This window comes from Mugil cephalus, chromosome 17 (genome assembly GCF_022458985.1).
Source record: "Mugil cephalus isolate CIBA_MC_2020 chromosome 17, CIBA_Mcephalus_1.1, whole genome shotgun sequence".
Taxonomy (NCBI): domain Eukaryota; kingdom Metazoa; phylum Chordata; class Actinopteri; order Mugiliformes; family Mugilidae; genus Mugil; species Mugil cephalus.
Window position 1 is genome coordinate 21,349,379 of NC_061786.1, and position 15,369 is coordinate 21,364,747.

The following is a 15,369-nucleotide window of genomic DNA, read 5'->3' on the forward strand; positions in this document are numbered from 1 at the left end:
AGATGAGATCACACGTCTGACACCTGATCTACAAACATCTGACGTCTGCACATGTCGACTCCTGTCGGAGAAAAGCTCCTCTACAGCAAAACGGTTCATGATCAGAGGAAAGTTTGCTGTTTATACACATATATATATACCCACAAACAATGTGTTTGGTTTCATATTCTTCAAGTCTATCAAACATTTAATTAAATATTTATTCTAATTCATTATTCTAGGGAAAAATAATTGCACAATTTAAGAATGCTGAATACATCTATTTCCAAAGTTTGCCCTTGTTACAAAGTGGATTCTCACCAGACATGTGCAGCTCAATTGTACCTAAAAGTCGTCCTGCTAATGCATAAATTCATGCCGCAAAATGTTCTGCAGCTTCTCCAGGTTTGCAGCCCATTTGTCGGCTTACGGATCCATGTCACATTACTCCGGTCCCCTCAGCACAGGGTTTTTTTCTAGTTTTCTTTTTTTTTTTTGGAGGAGGAGGAGGGCTGAGCAGTAAAACCTCTTGGTTAAGGCGAATCTTCTCAGCCCATTAGAGCAAAGAGAAATCCGCCCTCTTACATAACAGAGTGTAGCCATCTCTGAAGCCTCGGCTTTCCGCCGCCAGCGCTACTGAACGCACTCACGGAGAAAAAAAAAAAAAAAGAAAAAGTAATTGTTTGCCAAATGAAACTCTGCTTTCTTTCTAGTTAATGTCACAAAGAATTGTGCGAATACATATTCACGCTGCCTGGCTAGTAAATGACTGTGCAGACGTGGGGATAAACACGAGTGGGGTGTTTTCCTTTTGCCGCTCTCAGAGCGTGTGGAGGTAATGGCCGCCTGCCACGCAGCAGCCCGCGTCCAGGGTTTTTCCTCCTGTCTCGCCGGTCTGGTTGATGGGTAGAGCCGGAGGTGGGTGGTGTGCGCGACGCTCCCCCTGCACAGCTGCCTCTGACAGATCCGCGAGGTGATAATTGACTTCTGTCATCGATCACTCACTTAGCTTTTCAGATGGCTCTCAGAGACTCTCAAGCTGTGGTGGCTGCCGCTACTCGACTGTTCCCTCTCCCAGAATATCCCACAGAGAGGCTGGAGGAAGAGTCTTTTGTTTCTGTGTGCGGAAAGATTCCTATGCAGGTCTTTATGTGTAATCAATGAGCGTTCAGGGTGTTCTTTTAATTCTGAAAGAGACACATTTTTATAATTATTTGTAATAAAAAAAAAAACAGTGTTTCGTAAAGCAGATCTGTTTCATTTTCTTGAACATGTTCCATCTTCTTCGGTGCTGGCTGGTGGGGAATTTAATTAGGGAACATCTCTGGGTGGTGCCCAACAGAAGCTCACATGACTGGGGTCTGTTAACCCTTTAAAACCTAATGTGTGACGAGGACGACTTCCAGACACTGACCACAGACACTGACCATAGACCGACGGTCCAAACTGTCCATGTTTTGAGTCGATCGTCTCTGCTGGGATGCTTGTGCACAGGGTTTGCTTCTGTGGTAGGCTTGATAAAGCATTTCTGGTCATTTTCATCGTGAAAAATCACCACAACTTGGTATGAAAGTAAACAAAGAGCTGGAAAATGCATTAATTTACAAACCAGCCATCATTAATTTGTCATCGCAGTCTTATGGGTGACATGCACCACATTAGGATTATAACTACATGCATCTCCATCCCTGCAATTTTCAGAGAAGAAAGAATAGAAAATCTTTATTTACTGCAGATAAAGATGGCAGTGGTGGGATTTGAACCCACGCCTCCATAGAGACTGGAGCCTAAATCCAGCGCCTTAGACCACTCGGCCACACTACCTCACATGGTCAAAACGCCGATGGCTCAAACAGCGATTGTCTTAGATTGAGATAAAAAATTATTCGACTTTTGGGCGAAAGTTTCAGTCGCCGAAGTAGAAACTACAACTAGTGTTTGGCTGATGTTTTTATAGAACGAGCTCACAAGTAGAAATGGCTTCGCATTTGTATCTGTGCGCACAATTAGAAGAAGTGAAAGGTGGTAATCAGTCGTGATTTGTCAGAGAGTTGATAAGACTGGTCAACAGGTTGGTTGTGGAGCCCTGTCTGGAAAACTTCCAGAAAGCTGAGATGTTGCACCGATGTGGAGTGATTACGTTAATTCCACTCGTGCTTCTCCCTGGGGACGTTATTCCACTCTTACAACATGCAGTAAATTGTCAGTAACGGCCAGATATTTAAAGTCGTAGGTTTTCTGGAAGGGAAATGTGCCAAAGCACTAACTCACAGGACATTTCCTGACCTTTTTTTTTTATAGTCACAATAAGCACAAAATAAGTCCAGGTGGACACTTTGAGGCTTAGTTGTTAAAACATTAATGACCCTGCGCTCGTCTCTAAATGGCGGATATTATTCGGATTAACCTGAGAGGTGTGTTCCTGCAGCTTTTCTGGTTATTTACAGGGTTAGTGAACCATCAATGGTGATAACGTCCCCTAACTAGTTGATACTATTGGGATTAATCATCATGCTAGCAACGAACATCTTTAGCTCATCTGGACATTTTAACATGGAAACATTTTCACAACAACACGATCATCTAGAACGAATAAAACCAAATGACTGTGTTCTATGGTCTGTAGCTATAGCTTCCTAGCCCCCACCTCCCCACAGCTAATATTAGCTCCTCTAGGTTTTTGAAGGAGTTGAGTTATTTCCTCGCCAGGCGCAGAACATATGTGCCAGCTGTTCGCTGGCCGCGCTCTTGTGTTCATGTGCCAGGTGACGTCACGGTCGGACCTCGCCGCCGACCATAAATGCCGCTCTGGTGCGTCCGTGCCTTTTTGGTCGCGTGAGTTTCAGGTTCTTCCAAACAACTCAAACAGTTGCTTTTTGTTTTTGCGCTCAGTTTTTAAGATTTGTGCTGTGACCTGGACGACCGAGAATCTTCACCAGACAAAACAGCTTTTCACAAGTTTAGACGTCTCAATTATGCGCAGACGCTCCGCTCGAGTCCGGAGTCAAGTGTGCATCCTTATCAGACTCATTCTAACTAACTAAAGATAAACAAGACGTAATCATGTTTTTGTAATACTGTGCAGCAGAAAGCGGTGTCTAAATAGGGCCGAGTTATCTCTCTGGAGAAATGCATTAGCTGCAGCTGTAGGACGGTAACAGACGAGCTGAGGGTAATAGTTCTACAAATACACGGACCAATGTAGACAACAAGGATTACAGCAGTGCAGCGCAGAGGCAATTACATTATATTTGCAGAAATGCTCTAACCTTTGCATTTCAGCCACCGATTACTCTTTTACTCGGCCTCATTAATTATTTAATAGCACTGTGCGGCGGCCTCTCTTCGGTGCCTTGTTTTGCAATCAGAGTTAAAATTCCCACGTCGCCGGTAGGATCCCTGGATTCACACGTGAAGCACTCGTGTCAGCGCTGAAGGGGGGGAAGAAATAATATCTCTGGGGGAGGAACAAAGGCTCTTCCCAGGAAGGGAAGGGGGGTAGGATTCATTCATACTGCACGTAAGTATGTTATCAACAGGACATATCTCTTCAGGTATTAATTTCTGCCCTATCTGCATTCACTCTGCCTCAGTGGGGTGTTACAGCTGGCGAGCGGGCCGGCTCATTTGGAGTGTAATACTGTACAGCTGCGAGATAAAGAGAACAGGGGTGAGATTATAACAGGCGCCGAAAAGAACAGAGAATTGCAGAAATGAAAAAGATGAAAGCCCACAGAGATAATTAGTCCTGCTGCAACTTGTACAGAAGAGTTGATTTTTTTATTTATTTCTTTTTTGGGATGCCAACTCGTGCTGTTTTTTCTCTTTTGTCTTGGGAACAGAACGGGCTTTGTGCAGGGGAATAACGAACGAACGAACGGAGAACTGCTGATGATGCAATGCGTGAATAATAATATGACTTCCAGCTGCTATGTGCACATCTGAATGACGTCCACTAATTGAATGTAACGTGTCTTTTAACATAGTTGTTATATGAAACCGATGCATCGTTAGAGGCTGCTGAAGGTGACGAGTGATGGGCAGAGTCGTCAGTGTTTTACATTAGGATGTATAACTGCCTTCCTTCCTTTCTTCCTTCCTTCCTTGGTGCTCGTTGCCGTGCGCCCTGTTTGTGATGACTGCACCATGATGCCTCCCTAAATTGCTGCCACCTTTGATCGATCCTGCTGGCTCTCCACTCTGCCTCCATTTGCATAATCCTTTCTTTTCTTTCCTTTCTTTTTTAATTTAGTTTACCAGCACAAAAGCAAACTGCAAAATATTAAAAGGACACCGTCCAGAGTTATCTGTGTTATTTCTGCAGATATCCTGCAGGTATATAGTTGCTTCATCCTACAGAAAGATAATGACCCAAGAGTTTAGTCCAGGCTATAGCAGAACGACCTCAGGATAAAAACTAGATGGAGTTTAGTGTGTTCACGTGTTCAATCAGCCAAAGATTAGGAGGTTTAGAATTTATTTTGGGTTATATATTGGACGAGAATAAAAAATGTGTCATGCAATGACGCCACAGGACCCCTTAAGAAGGTCCATGTCCATTCTCTGCTGAGTCAGAGGAGGCCTACGTGATATTAGGAGACACTGATCGGTGGAAACTATTATTATTGGACTATTTGAGGAAACCTGCACATGCAAACTACAAACAGGTGCTATAAATGTTCTGCAGGTAATTCAGCAGGAACCCGACCGACTACTGCCTCATGGTGTAACAGTAATAATGTATTTTTAACTGGCAGCCTGCACGACTTCTCACCGTGACACTTCTCTGTAACATAATGTGAGGAAATGATGGGAATACTAAACCGAAACCCATTAATTCAGCCCCCTCCCCGCCCCGCACGTGTCCCTTTCTTCCCCGTCTCCGTCCGTTTCTACCGAAACGTCTTCTGGTTTTCTTTTCCAGCGCGTTAACTGGTATCAGTGATAAAATCCAATTTTTGGTAATAGCCTGTAGAGAGTAATCAAGATAAGATCTCTCTGTGCCCAACAAAGACGAGACAGTGAGGGATTTTCTCTGGAAAATGATATTTAATATGCATGAGGTAAAGGAGGGCAGGAAATGAAGCTTCTGTTCGGCTGAGATATTTATGTGCATGTCTGTTAACCAGAGAATCTGCCTATATATGTGTATATATGGTGTTTCTTTCTTTCTTTCTTTCTTTCTTTCTTTCTACAAAACCCTGGTAAACAGTGACTGAACTGACTCTCTTGTCTTGTCTCCTCTCTCCTCCTTCTCCACATGCAGACAACTCTCAAAGTTTCGTTTTCTTTGATGACGGTAAGCTGCGCTAATTGAATGAAAATGTCAGCATCAGCCGCCGTGAGGCTGCAATCAGCGGCGCTGCTTCTGTACCAATCACCATCAGTGCGCTGCCGTTTGTGCTCATCCCTGCCGACGCTCGGGACTGGGTCGATCCATCGAGGCCGTCACATGATTACAGACGCCCCGTGTCACAAATATATCGACGCCTCTTCATTTGGCTCTGCAAATCAACACAGGGTCCGACTCGTTGTCCACTAATCTCACCAGTTCTTTCCTCCGAGAATCGTCTAAAGTCACTCAATTATTGGATTTTTTTTTTTTTGACGTACGTTGGATCTACTAAGATCTCAATTTGCGCGTAGATCTATTAATTTAGAATCTAGAGTTTTGCTTGTGGGCTGGAACTAGCCGGTGATTTACTAAGACTGATTGCGTAAATAACAGCGTGTGCAAACAGCCGTATGTAAATGAGTGTTTTTGCGCTATTCACCGTAGAGACTGCAAGCGCAAAATGACACAATTATTTGGTGCCATTGCATCGAAGGTGTCAGATAAAGGAATAGACAACGGAATAGTCATTGTAGGACACGGTAAACTGATATGAAACACGCAAATTATTTATTGGATCCGTTTGGATATTTAAAAAAATGAGGTAACGTTTAGTTAGTGAATTCCTCCACTTGTGTTACGCACAGAACAAACCGTTTGCACGTCATTTTGAGACGTGTTAAATATAGACACAGTTTTTCAGGTTTGATAAATTACTGTGCGTGTGCTACATTAATGTCTTTGCGTTTTCTCCTCCCAGCACACGCAACGTTGAGCGTAAACGCCCCGTGTTGCATATTCATTGAGGAAAAATGCTGGATACCAACGCGCTATTTTGCACTTTTGAATGATGCAACCCTTAAACCATTTTTTTTGCATTGAGTTTGCACATGTTTTTTTACACGCACACCTTTAGTATACGTGGCCCTTAGTGTATAAATACATAGCGCACATGTATTTGCATCTAACACAATTCGTTTTTACACAAAGTAAATGACAGCCTTTCCAGATAACAAGGTTTCCACCATTGACCCAGTCCGAGCGACCCTCTCATCCCCCATGTGACCACCTCAGCGTCTGTGTGCTGCATGCCGATTGGCTACTCGATGGCTACCTAATATTCAGCGAGTGTTTCATCTTCCAGTTTCATCGTCCTGTGTTTTAATCACCTCCTTCAAAGTGTCCTCCACATCCTCCACATCCTGCCAACAAAACCAGTCATTTCATCTGTGCGTGCGTGTTTTATGTGTGTGTGTGTGTACGTATGGACGACTGAGACCACGGTTAATCTTTTAGGCAGCGCAGGATCAGAGGGCGTTATTGAGGTCACCTCCTCACCGACCGTAACGTAAAGTGTCTCCGTTCACACGTTTGATTCCCGCGTTTCCTGCAGCGACGTCTCAGTCGTCGACTCTTCTGCCGTTTTATTTAGTTTTTCCCCCTCCCCGACATGTTTAGCATATTTATTGATTTCTCCCTTGTTTGTGACACGCAGCATTATCCTCATGTGATTTGCAGAAAGTGCAATCTGTTTTTTTTTTTTTTTTTTTTTGCCTCCCCTTCCACCCAAACTGTGTGGATAACGCAGTGAAAGAATCCTCCAAGAATCCGGGGAGAGATCAAAGCGGCCGATCCAGCCATCCAGTCTTGCCTTTCACATGTTTTTTCATCTCTTTCCATTGAAGTTTGTCACATTTGATATGCCACGTGTGAGCATCTGTGATATATTTTATTTATTTAATTGTTTTTTTTTAATCTTTTCTGTGTGTGGAAACAGCAGCGTTTGCATAGAAAGAGCTGATGAAACCGTGCAGAAATTTCTGCACACAGCCGACAACTAGTGAACGCGTGCGTCTTAATTAGCGACTCATTCGATCGTGCAAACTATCACTCGCATAAAACTGGTCAGGTTTGACGGTACAGGACTCTCCTGTGACGCACACATGATCCTGAGCGTTTATGGGAAATTCACTGCAGCCAGTTTAACGGTAGCTTTGTGTTACTAAAGCTCATAAATCGTTTGTATTAACTGCAGAGTTTCTTCATTTCTTAAGGGCTTGGTTTTAAATTGGCACATCTGTGGGTGTCACCCGACCAGATACTGACCCACATACTTACCTGTCGGTGGAGGAGACTCCTCCACCTCCTCCACACGTCTTTTTACAACTGGAGAAGCTACTTGGATGAAACGTCTTCAAGAAACTCCAGCTGCCTTTCTTTATTTTTTTTTTTTGGATCTACTACTAGAGTTCCCTGAAGGAGTTTCATCCATTCTTCAGTTATAAAAGGACCGTCGGAGGAGTTGGGGTTTAAATAGGAGCGTCTGTAGCTGTTACCATCTAAAAACTCACATGACAGGCTCTTAGACTCCTCTCCTCTGTCGGTTCTCTATCGACCCGTTATCAGTCTCAGGCTTCAGTCTAAAGGCTTGAACGGAGGGGGAAGAAACTTCTTCATTGTAGAACTGATGGCAGATTATATCTCAGTCCACCTCCACTATTTACAGAAGGGCGTCCCAGTTTGACACAGATGTCTTTCCTTTATTCCATCTGTCTTCTCCGGCTAAAATGTTGTCTTCGAAACACGTTCACCCGTAGGTTTCCTGCAGAGTGGTTTTGGAGCTTGTTATGGTGTCTCCATCCAGGCAGCGCCAGACTCCATCGAACTCCCGACTAATTCAAAAAATGGTCAAAGAGGTGGAGCTGATGCAGACAACTAGAAACCTGTTTCACACGAAGCATCAACACCCTTATTATTCCTAGACATAAATAGAAATGGAAATTCTCCCCTAAATGGATAAATTGGCTTTTGGAGGCTACAGCTGTTTTTGTACCAGGCTGTAAACAGTTCAGCTTTAAAGTGGGAGTCAGCCCCTAGTGGCCAATTTAGGAACTGTAGATTTTTCAGTCCTGGATGTTGCTGCTTGGTCTGCAGTGAACAGTGATGTTCGATACCGATTTCCTTTCCGATCCGATGCTAAGTAAAATTCAGGCTGATATCGGCGATACCGATCAGATACTTTATGTAAATGCATCTTAATGTGTCGGGTAAAGCTAAAAAAAGACGTGTATTTCAAATCATAGCTTCATAGAAATCAAAGAGATGTCAGAGTAATTTATTTATTTATATTAAACTCTGAAGTATATTGAGGTAGTGGCCTCATTTACTATATAGCCGAGTTAATACGACAACAGAACAAACAAACAGAGACACAGTCATACAAAATATGTGAAAATTCAAACACTGATCAAAAATAATTATGGTTTAACTATTAAAAACTACTACAAAATGAAAAGCTGCATCTTAATTCTGACACTGTGCTCTCCTCTGTGTTGTGTTTCACAAAGTTTGTTGTGTTGCCACAGCTCAATAGTTTAGTTCCTACATTAACTCGAGAGACTGAAGTATCAAAAGTATCGATATTTTGATTTGAGAATCGATTTTAGAGCATAAAGACCTGGTATCGGAAGTATCGATATTTCAGTATCGATCCACTGAGTGAAGCTGAGATCCAGTATCATATTAATCTATAGTGTAATGAATCAAACTATGTAAAAAGACTTTTATTTTTTAATGATTGCAGCTGAATTGGAATAATAGTTGCAGATGAAACGTGAAACCGTGAATTTGTGGCTAAACCCTAAATAAATGCTACTGAAACAGCTCCTCTTTTATTCTAATCTCAGGTCGTACGTGAGGAGTCAAATTATGAAAGTATCATAACAAATCTGGTGTTTGTAAGTCGGTGAAATCCGCTTGCGTGAATCATCACTCGGCCCGTTTAAAGCTGTTCTGTGCGAGCTTTTCGTGCGGCTCTCGGGCTGTAGTGGCGTTTATCCCTAAAAAGTGACCGTGTCCGCGCTCGTGCTGCACTCTGCTCGTTGAACTGCTCTTGACACCGAAACAATCTATCACACTCGGGTAAAAGACATTTGGCACTGAAAACACTGAAGTGGGCTGTGATGTGGGGGCTAGTGTGTTAGCAGCGTTAGCCGCTAGCTGACAGCAGCCGTCTGGAGCACACATCCATCCATCCATCCGTCCATCACTCCTCCTGCTCCTCGTCTTCTCCCTGCTCTTCGTAACCTTTGGCTCCTTCTTTTCCGTCCTCATTCCGTCCTCTCTATATCTTTTAATCTTTCTTTTGTTCTGTTTGCATCCCCCTCCCCACCTCCTCCTCCTCCCCCTCCTCCTCCTGCTCCCTGACGTCAATGAGAAATTGGATGGTTTTTGATTATTACATGGCTGTCAGGCTTACTGCTATTAATTGAATTGAATCCCAGTCCATCTCCTCCACTCCTCCGTCCCCCTTCTCTCCAGCCCTGCTCTTCTCATCTTTTCATCTCGTCTCATCCTCCTTTTTTTTCTCTGTTTTTTGTTTGTCATCTTCTTTGTTTTTGCCCCTGTTTCTCCTGCTCGCAGCTTCTTTTTTTTCTCCCCTCTCTGAGTTTTCATTCCCTCTCTCTGCGTGCGTCCTCCTTCTCCTTCCTTCCTTTCTTTCATATTCCCCGTCTCCCTTGTTTTTCCTCTCTCCTCTCTCCTCCACACCACATCCCAGCTTCTTCTCTTTCCTTCCTCGTCGTCCTCCTTCTCCACAGACTTCTTTTCATCCTCTTCCACTCTTTATCTACATGTTCACTCTTTCTTATTTTTTTATTTTTTTTCTGTCTCCCCTCTTCCACCACCCCCCTCCCCTCCTCCTTCTATTCTCCCCTCCCGGCTCTCTCACTCCTTGAGCACTGTGATACTGTTGTCATGGTGACGCCCATCATTTTCTGGCATGAATGGAGGATACTTTATTGATGAGACGGCATGGCAGAGGGGAGAGGAGAAAAGAAGAGTGATGGAGGGAAAGACAAAGACGGGCTGAGAGAAAGAGGAGCGACCACTGGCAGGGAGAATCAGAATGATATGGAAATGATCGACCCCGCTGCTTACGATACAAAACATTTCCACCCTGTAATTTTCTCCGTGCCGACGAGCGGGAGAGGATGTTGCGAGGCAAAGCGTAGTAGTGGGTCTTGTGGAGGGGCTCGGGATAGAAGAATATCCCCCCCTAAAATACTGTTATTCATCACTCCCAGTGTGAGACGGTGAAAGGGAGATTCCTGCCTCCTGAATTGCCCTCAGATGCTCGTATTTCATGCATTGCACTCCGTAAACATGGCAGCATAAATGAAATGTGATTATTTCATCACCGCGTGCGAGCGTCGGTGTTTTTCGGAGGTTAGGCGAACATCCTTGTTAGCTTTCCGCGGCGTGATGTTTGCACACAGTGCAGCAGAAGCTCGTTAGACGCCTCTGATGTCACACTGAGACGCGATCCAACGTTTCAGGCGTCTGACTGACACCGTTCGGTCAAATCGCAGACAGATTATTAAATGCATTTGAGGCTTTCATTTTTTTTAAATGCATGTGAATGTGAATCCATACATATCAGAGTTATTAGTCAGTATTTCTCAGACCCTCCCAGAAAAGACGACACCTTGAAGACGGAAACAATAGAGAGGATGAAGCTGAGCGTCGGGTCGACCTCACTCTAACCTGTGTTTGACCTCTGACCTTTGCCTTGCAGTTCATCTGCTGTCAGAGACGATCCAGGGAGTCACGGCCACGGCCACCGGGGTCCAGTACCAGCAGTCCTGGCTCTGCATCCTGTAAGTAGCATCGTGTCTGGGCGCAAAGTTTTTCAGCTAAAAACAGTTCATTTGTCATCGTGATTGTCGAGCGATAAAATAAAACATTAATCAACAGTTCATTTGCATGTATTTATTAAGCAAAATTAATCTCACATCTTTAATTGTCCATTTTTTTCCTCTGTTATCTTCGTGTGAATTTAACCTCCTGAGACCTGAGCTTTTGTTTGCTATACATCTTTAATTCTTCCGTTTCTCTTTATTTGGGATCAGTAGGAGCTAAGAACTAAAAACTAAGCATCGTCTTTGAACAGGAAGCAGTTTTTGGACAAAAATTATGTCCTAATATTATAATAAAGTCACCAATATGTAACAAAATATAAAATTTCCATGCCTGAACATTATTGGGCAAAAGCAGAATTGCAGATAATGAAGTCCCAACGTCCTCAATCGAGTTCTTGCTAATTAATTAATTATAGCTCGTTACTATTGATAGAATTTACCTGTGATATTAAACTAGAAAAGTTAATAAGCGTAAATAAAGTTTAAAAGGTTTTGTTACGTGATCGGCTCTAGAATGAATCAGCTGAAAAGGCCGCTATCATGTTTTTACACCAACTAGTATCTAAGAGGATAAAAGTTTGAATGAGGCAGAATAATCCACCGTAAACCTGAAACTTAACGTCCCCATAAGTGGACGCAGGGACTCGGAAAATCTGAAGACATTACTTTTGCTACTTTTTATGCATTTATATTAAAATGCTTAGAAGAAATGCAAAGAACTGCAAATAAAGTGCATAAAATAAGAATATAATATTTCATAGCACTGTCAGTAAATCATGTGAGTTAAACTTTGGTTTAAGTGGCAGCAGAGATGTGAACATTTTCTTTTGTGTCATGTGTATTTAAAAGCCTGGTCAGGGACAAAGATTGCAAATACATACACATCACATTTTCCTAGTTGTCGTATTTATTATCTCTGTTAAATGAACCGTAAATAAATAAAATAAATCAACATTCAACAATACAACAAAGGAAGAAGTCAAGGGACAGTGCTGTGATTTGGATAAATGATTCACCAAAACATCTGACTTAAATATGGACTTGTTGTTTATTTCCCGTTTACAGTTTCACTTTTAAAACCAAATTACAACCTGTTCTTTAACCTTGCGCAGTTATTTATTTTTTACAAACGTTAATGGAAAAGATTTGCTTGCACACATCGTTAGAGGCTCATTCATAACCTTCTTCTTCTTCTTGCTCTGTCTGTGCCCATCACAGCATTTTATTCCTCCCTTCAAATAAAGCATCAGAGGTTATTGTGTTTGCTCCCAGGATTAATTTGTGCTGTCTGTCCTGAAGGTCTGCACTAATTTGTGAATAAACGAGCTTTGAAGTGTAGAGCTCCTTATGCCCAGAATCAGTTGCAAAACTTTCTAAATTTTAAAAAGCCGGCCCGCACCAAATTAATTAAGTTAAACTAAATTTGAAAGGACTTTGAGGCGCACGCATCTGCTCCTAATTGTTTTTGATTATATAATATTTCCCCAGGTGAATAATTCTGTGATTCTGTCCTTTAAATGTCTGTTATCTTATAAACTGTGTGTCTGCAACCAGACGTATATAAAGATTATTTAGCAATCAGCCACAACATTATGACCACTGACTGCACAAGCTTGGATGTAGCAGTGGCAGCACCTATACCAGACCAGACCAGACCAGACCAGATCAGATCAGATCAGATCAGATCAGACCAGACCAGACCAGACCAGATCAGATCAGATCAGATCAGACCAGACCAGACCAGACCAGACCAGGCACCTGGTTTTGCAGATGTCCCTCACCATAGAAACGCTATCCAAGCTGAGATATGTAATCCCTCTCGGGGGAATGTCTTGTCTCCTCCCAGCAGACCACGCTGGTAGAGAGACTCCTGGGAGACGTCCTCCCAAGACGCCCAAACCTCATCTAGCCTCATCTTTTTAACGTAAAAGGAGCAGCAGCTTTAGGAACAACTCAAAGAAATGTGAAGAACATCACAAGGTGTTGACCTGGCCTCCAAATTCTCTAGATCCCAAACTGATAAGTGTCTTTGAGATGATCCTCAGAGGACCCTCCCCCCTCAGCTAATCCTGTTTCCATGACCCATGTCCATCTCTGATGAGTCACTAGTGTTTTGGAGGCACAAAGGAGACCTGCACAATATTAGGAATAATGTTATGGCTGATTGGTTTCTGCACTTGCGTCCCCACATACTGTGTATTAGTAAACAAAACATGTGTGCAAGGTAAGGTACCGCCCAACTGTTGCTGCGTAGACGGAGGTTAATCTATGGAAATGAATGGCGCTGCTGCTGAGGTGCATCGAGGCTTTGACATTTATAAAAACCTCCTCCTTTTTTTTTTTCTTCCCCTCTGCTCCAGCTGCAACGTGAAGCATCTCCAGAGGCGTCACGTGTGCATCTCCCGCCTGGAGAGGCCGCAGAACTGGGGGGAGAACTGCTGCGAGGTCCGCTATGTCATCCTGATACTGGCCCCGCTCAAAATGGTAAAAAAACGCCGCCGGCCCCAGAGGCAAACGTGGGAGTGTTCAGTGCTGCAGATGTGTGCAAGTGTCAAGCATTCACTTCATTTTCTTTTTCCTTTTTTAAATTTCTAATAAATAAATAAATATCTTACATTTATGGCACATATTTAGGTGTTTATTTATTTATGGAATTTATATTGATTTATTTATTTATGTCTGTAGAATTTTTTTATTTTATTCATTTATTTATTTATAATTATGGCAGTGGAGAGTTGGTCCTCCATAGCATACGGCATACTGCAAGATGATGCATTTGAAATTCATTCAGGTCGGCTACGTGGTGAGTCGAGAGGCGATCGGGAGACTGAGGTTCCTGCGGGACTTTGAAGTATCTTGATAATTTAGGAAAAGAATTACACGGAAAAACAGAGGAAGGGAATAGAAAAAATAATAGTTTGAAAAACTGGGGAAAAAATACTCAGAAAACCAGACAAATAAAAAAATTACTCAGAAAAAAATGAAAAAAAAATACTCAGAAAAACAAACAAATAAAAAATTACTCAGAAAAAATAAAAATAAAAAATACTCAGAAAAACAAACAAATAAAAAATTACTCAGAAAAAAATGAAAAAAATTCTCAGAAAAACAGAAAATAATACTCAGAAAAACAAACCAATGAAATATATTAAACAGAAACAGAAATGATTGGCCCAAACAACAAATTTTTTAAGTGAATACAATACACTTCTGTACAGATGCAGTCACAACTCACTCATTAAAATATGTTTTATGTAATTTACTTGCAACAAACTCACTGAAACCTCTCCTTCAGTGTTTCCACCAACTGTGTTTGAGATGTGTGATGTGTGTTTTAAACTTCTTTTAATTAGGCTGTTCTTGCAGCACTTGCAGTCAGCCACCTGTCAAGTTCAATTAAGGTTGTTTTTATAAAAAAAATAAAAAAATTAAAAAACTCAGCTCTGAATTAAATTATAGAATGAAAAGGCACCAGTGTGTTTTGCTTTTTCCAGATCGGTTTAAACGGCTTTTATGTCAGCGAACGACACATGTGACGAAAAACAAGGTCCTGCTGTTCAAAAAAATAAATAAATAAATGTGAAGAGGTAAAATAATTATGTGCTACAGTTAACTAAAATAACCAAAAAAATGAACATGATAAATAATGGAGGTGGTATTTGTAACGCATTCTTCGTTTTCTGCAAAAAGACTTTCATTTTAATGCCATTTATTAAACTTTAAATTCACCAAATTACCTCCAAGTAGCATGGTAGAGCAGAGCCGAGTGGCTAATCCACCAGAGTCTTGTGTGTGGGCACAAGTGTCCCGTCGGCTGCACCTCTCGGGTCACGGATGTGGGCAGCGTTCGCCGTTCGCTTCGGCTCTGAAGAGCCGGCCGTGGCCCCGGTGGAGAGCTGCCACGTATCCTGTGATCTCCCCTCTCCATCCCATCAAAACATGAACTCTTTCTACTTTCCCCATCGAACCACTCAACCTTCCTGTCCTCCGCTGCATGAACAGACATCACTCTCCTGTCTCCTGATGGCTCTGATTGGTGCCCACTCCAGATGGAACACCACACCATCCCACACTTGCAGAAAAAACAGGGATTTCTCCATGCTGCATCTTTTTTTTTTTTTTAGTATTGCACACCATTATCACCGGTGGGGGGGTGGGGTTAGGGTGACCCTGGTAATCAGTGATGCCCCAGCTAACTGCATTATGTTTTTGTGTGTTTGTTTGGATTCCTGTCCCCGTTTTTTTTTCCCCACGGTCCCTCATTTATGCTCGTTCCGTTCCTGCAGAGCCTACAGCAGCCTCCTCACCACGCTGACATACAGCCATCCAAACCACTAATGGCATCCTCGGAGACATTAA

At 42.5% G+C, this 15,369-nt stretch overlaps 1 protein-coding gene and 1 non-coding gene across 4 annotated transcripts in view; one reads left to right on the forward strand and one right to left on the reverse strand.

The window, feature by feature from the left end:
• slc4a11 (solute carrier family 4 member 11) overlaps nt 1–15,369 on the forward strand; it is a 109,579-nt gene that overhangs the window by 60,766 nt on the left and 33,444 nt on the right. For 2 of the 3 annotated variants that reach the window (XM_047610450.1, XM_047610451.1), the window contains exons 6-8: nt 5,246–5,278; nt 10,887–10,968; nt 13,371–13,494. In XM_047610450.1, the coding sequence (XP_047466406.1) occupies nt 5,246–5,278; nt 10,887–10,968; nt 13,371–13,494 (239 nt within the window). The remainder of the gene's footprint in view (nt 1–5,245; nt 5,279–10,886; nt 10,969–13,370; nt 13,495–15,369) is intronic. The other variant, XM_047610449.1, reaches the window with a different exon arrangement.
• trnal-uag lies at nt 1,722–1,803 on the reverse strand. Its single transcript has one exon. It is a non-coding gene; the product is annotated as a tRNA-Leu (tRNA).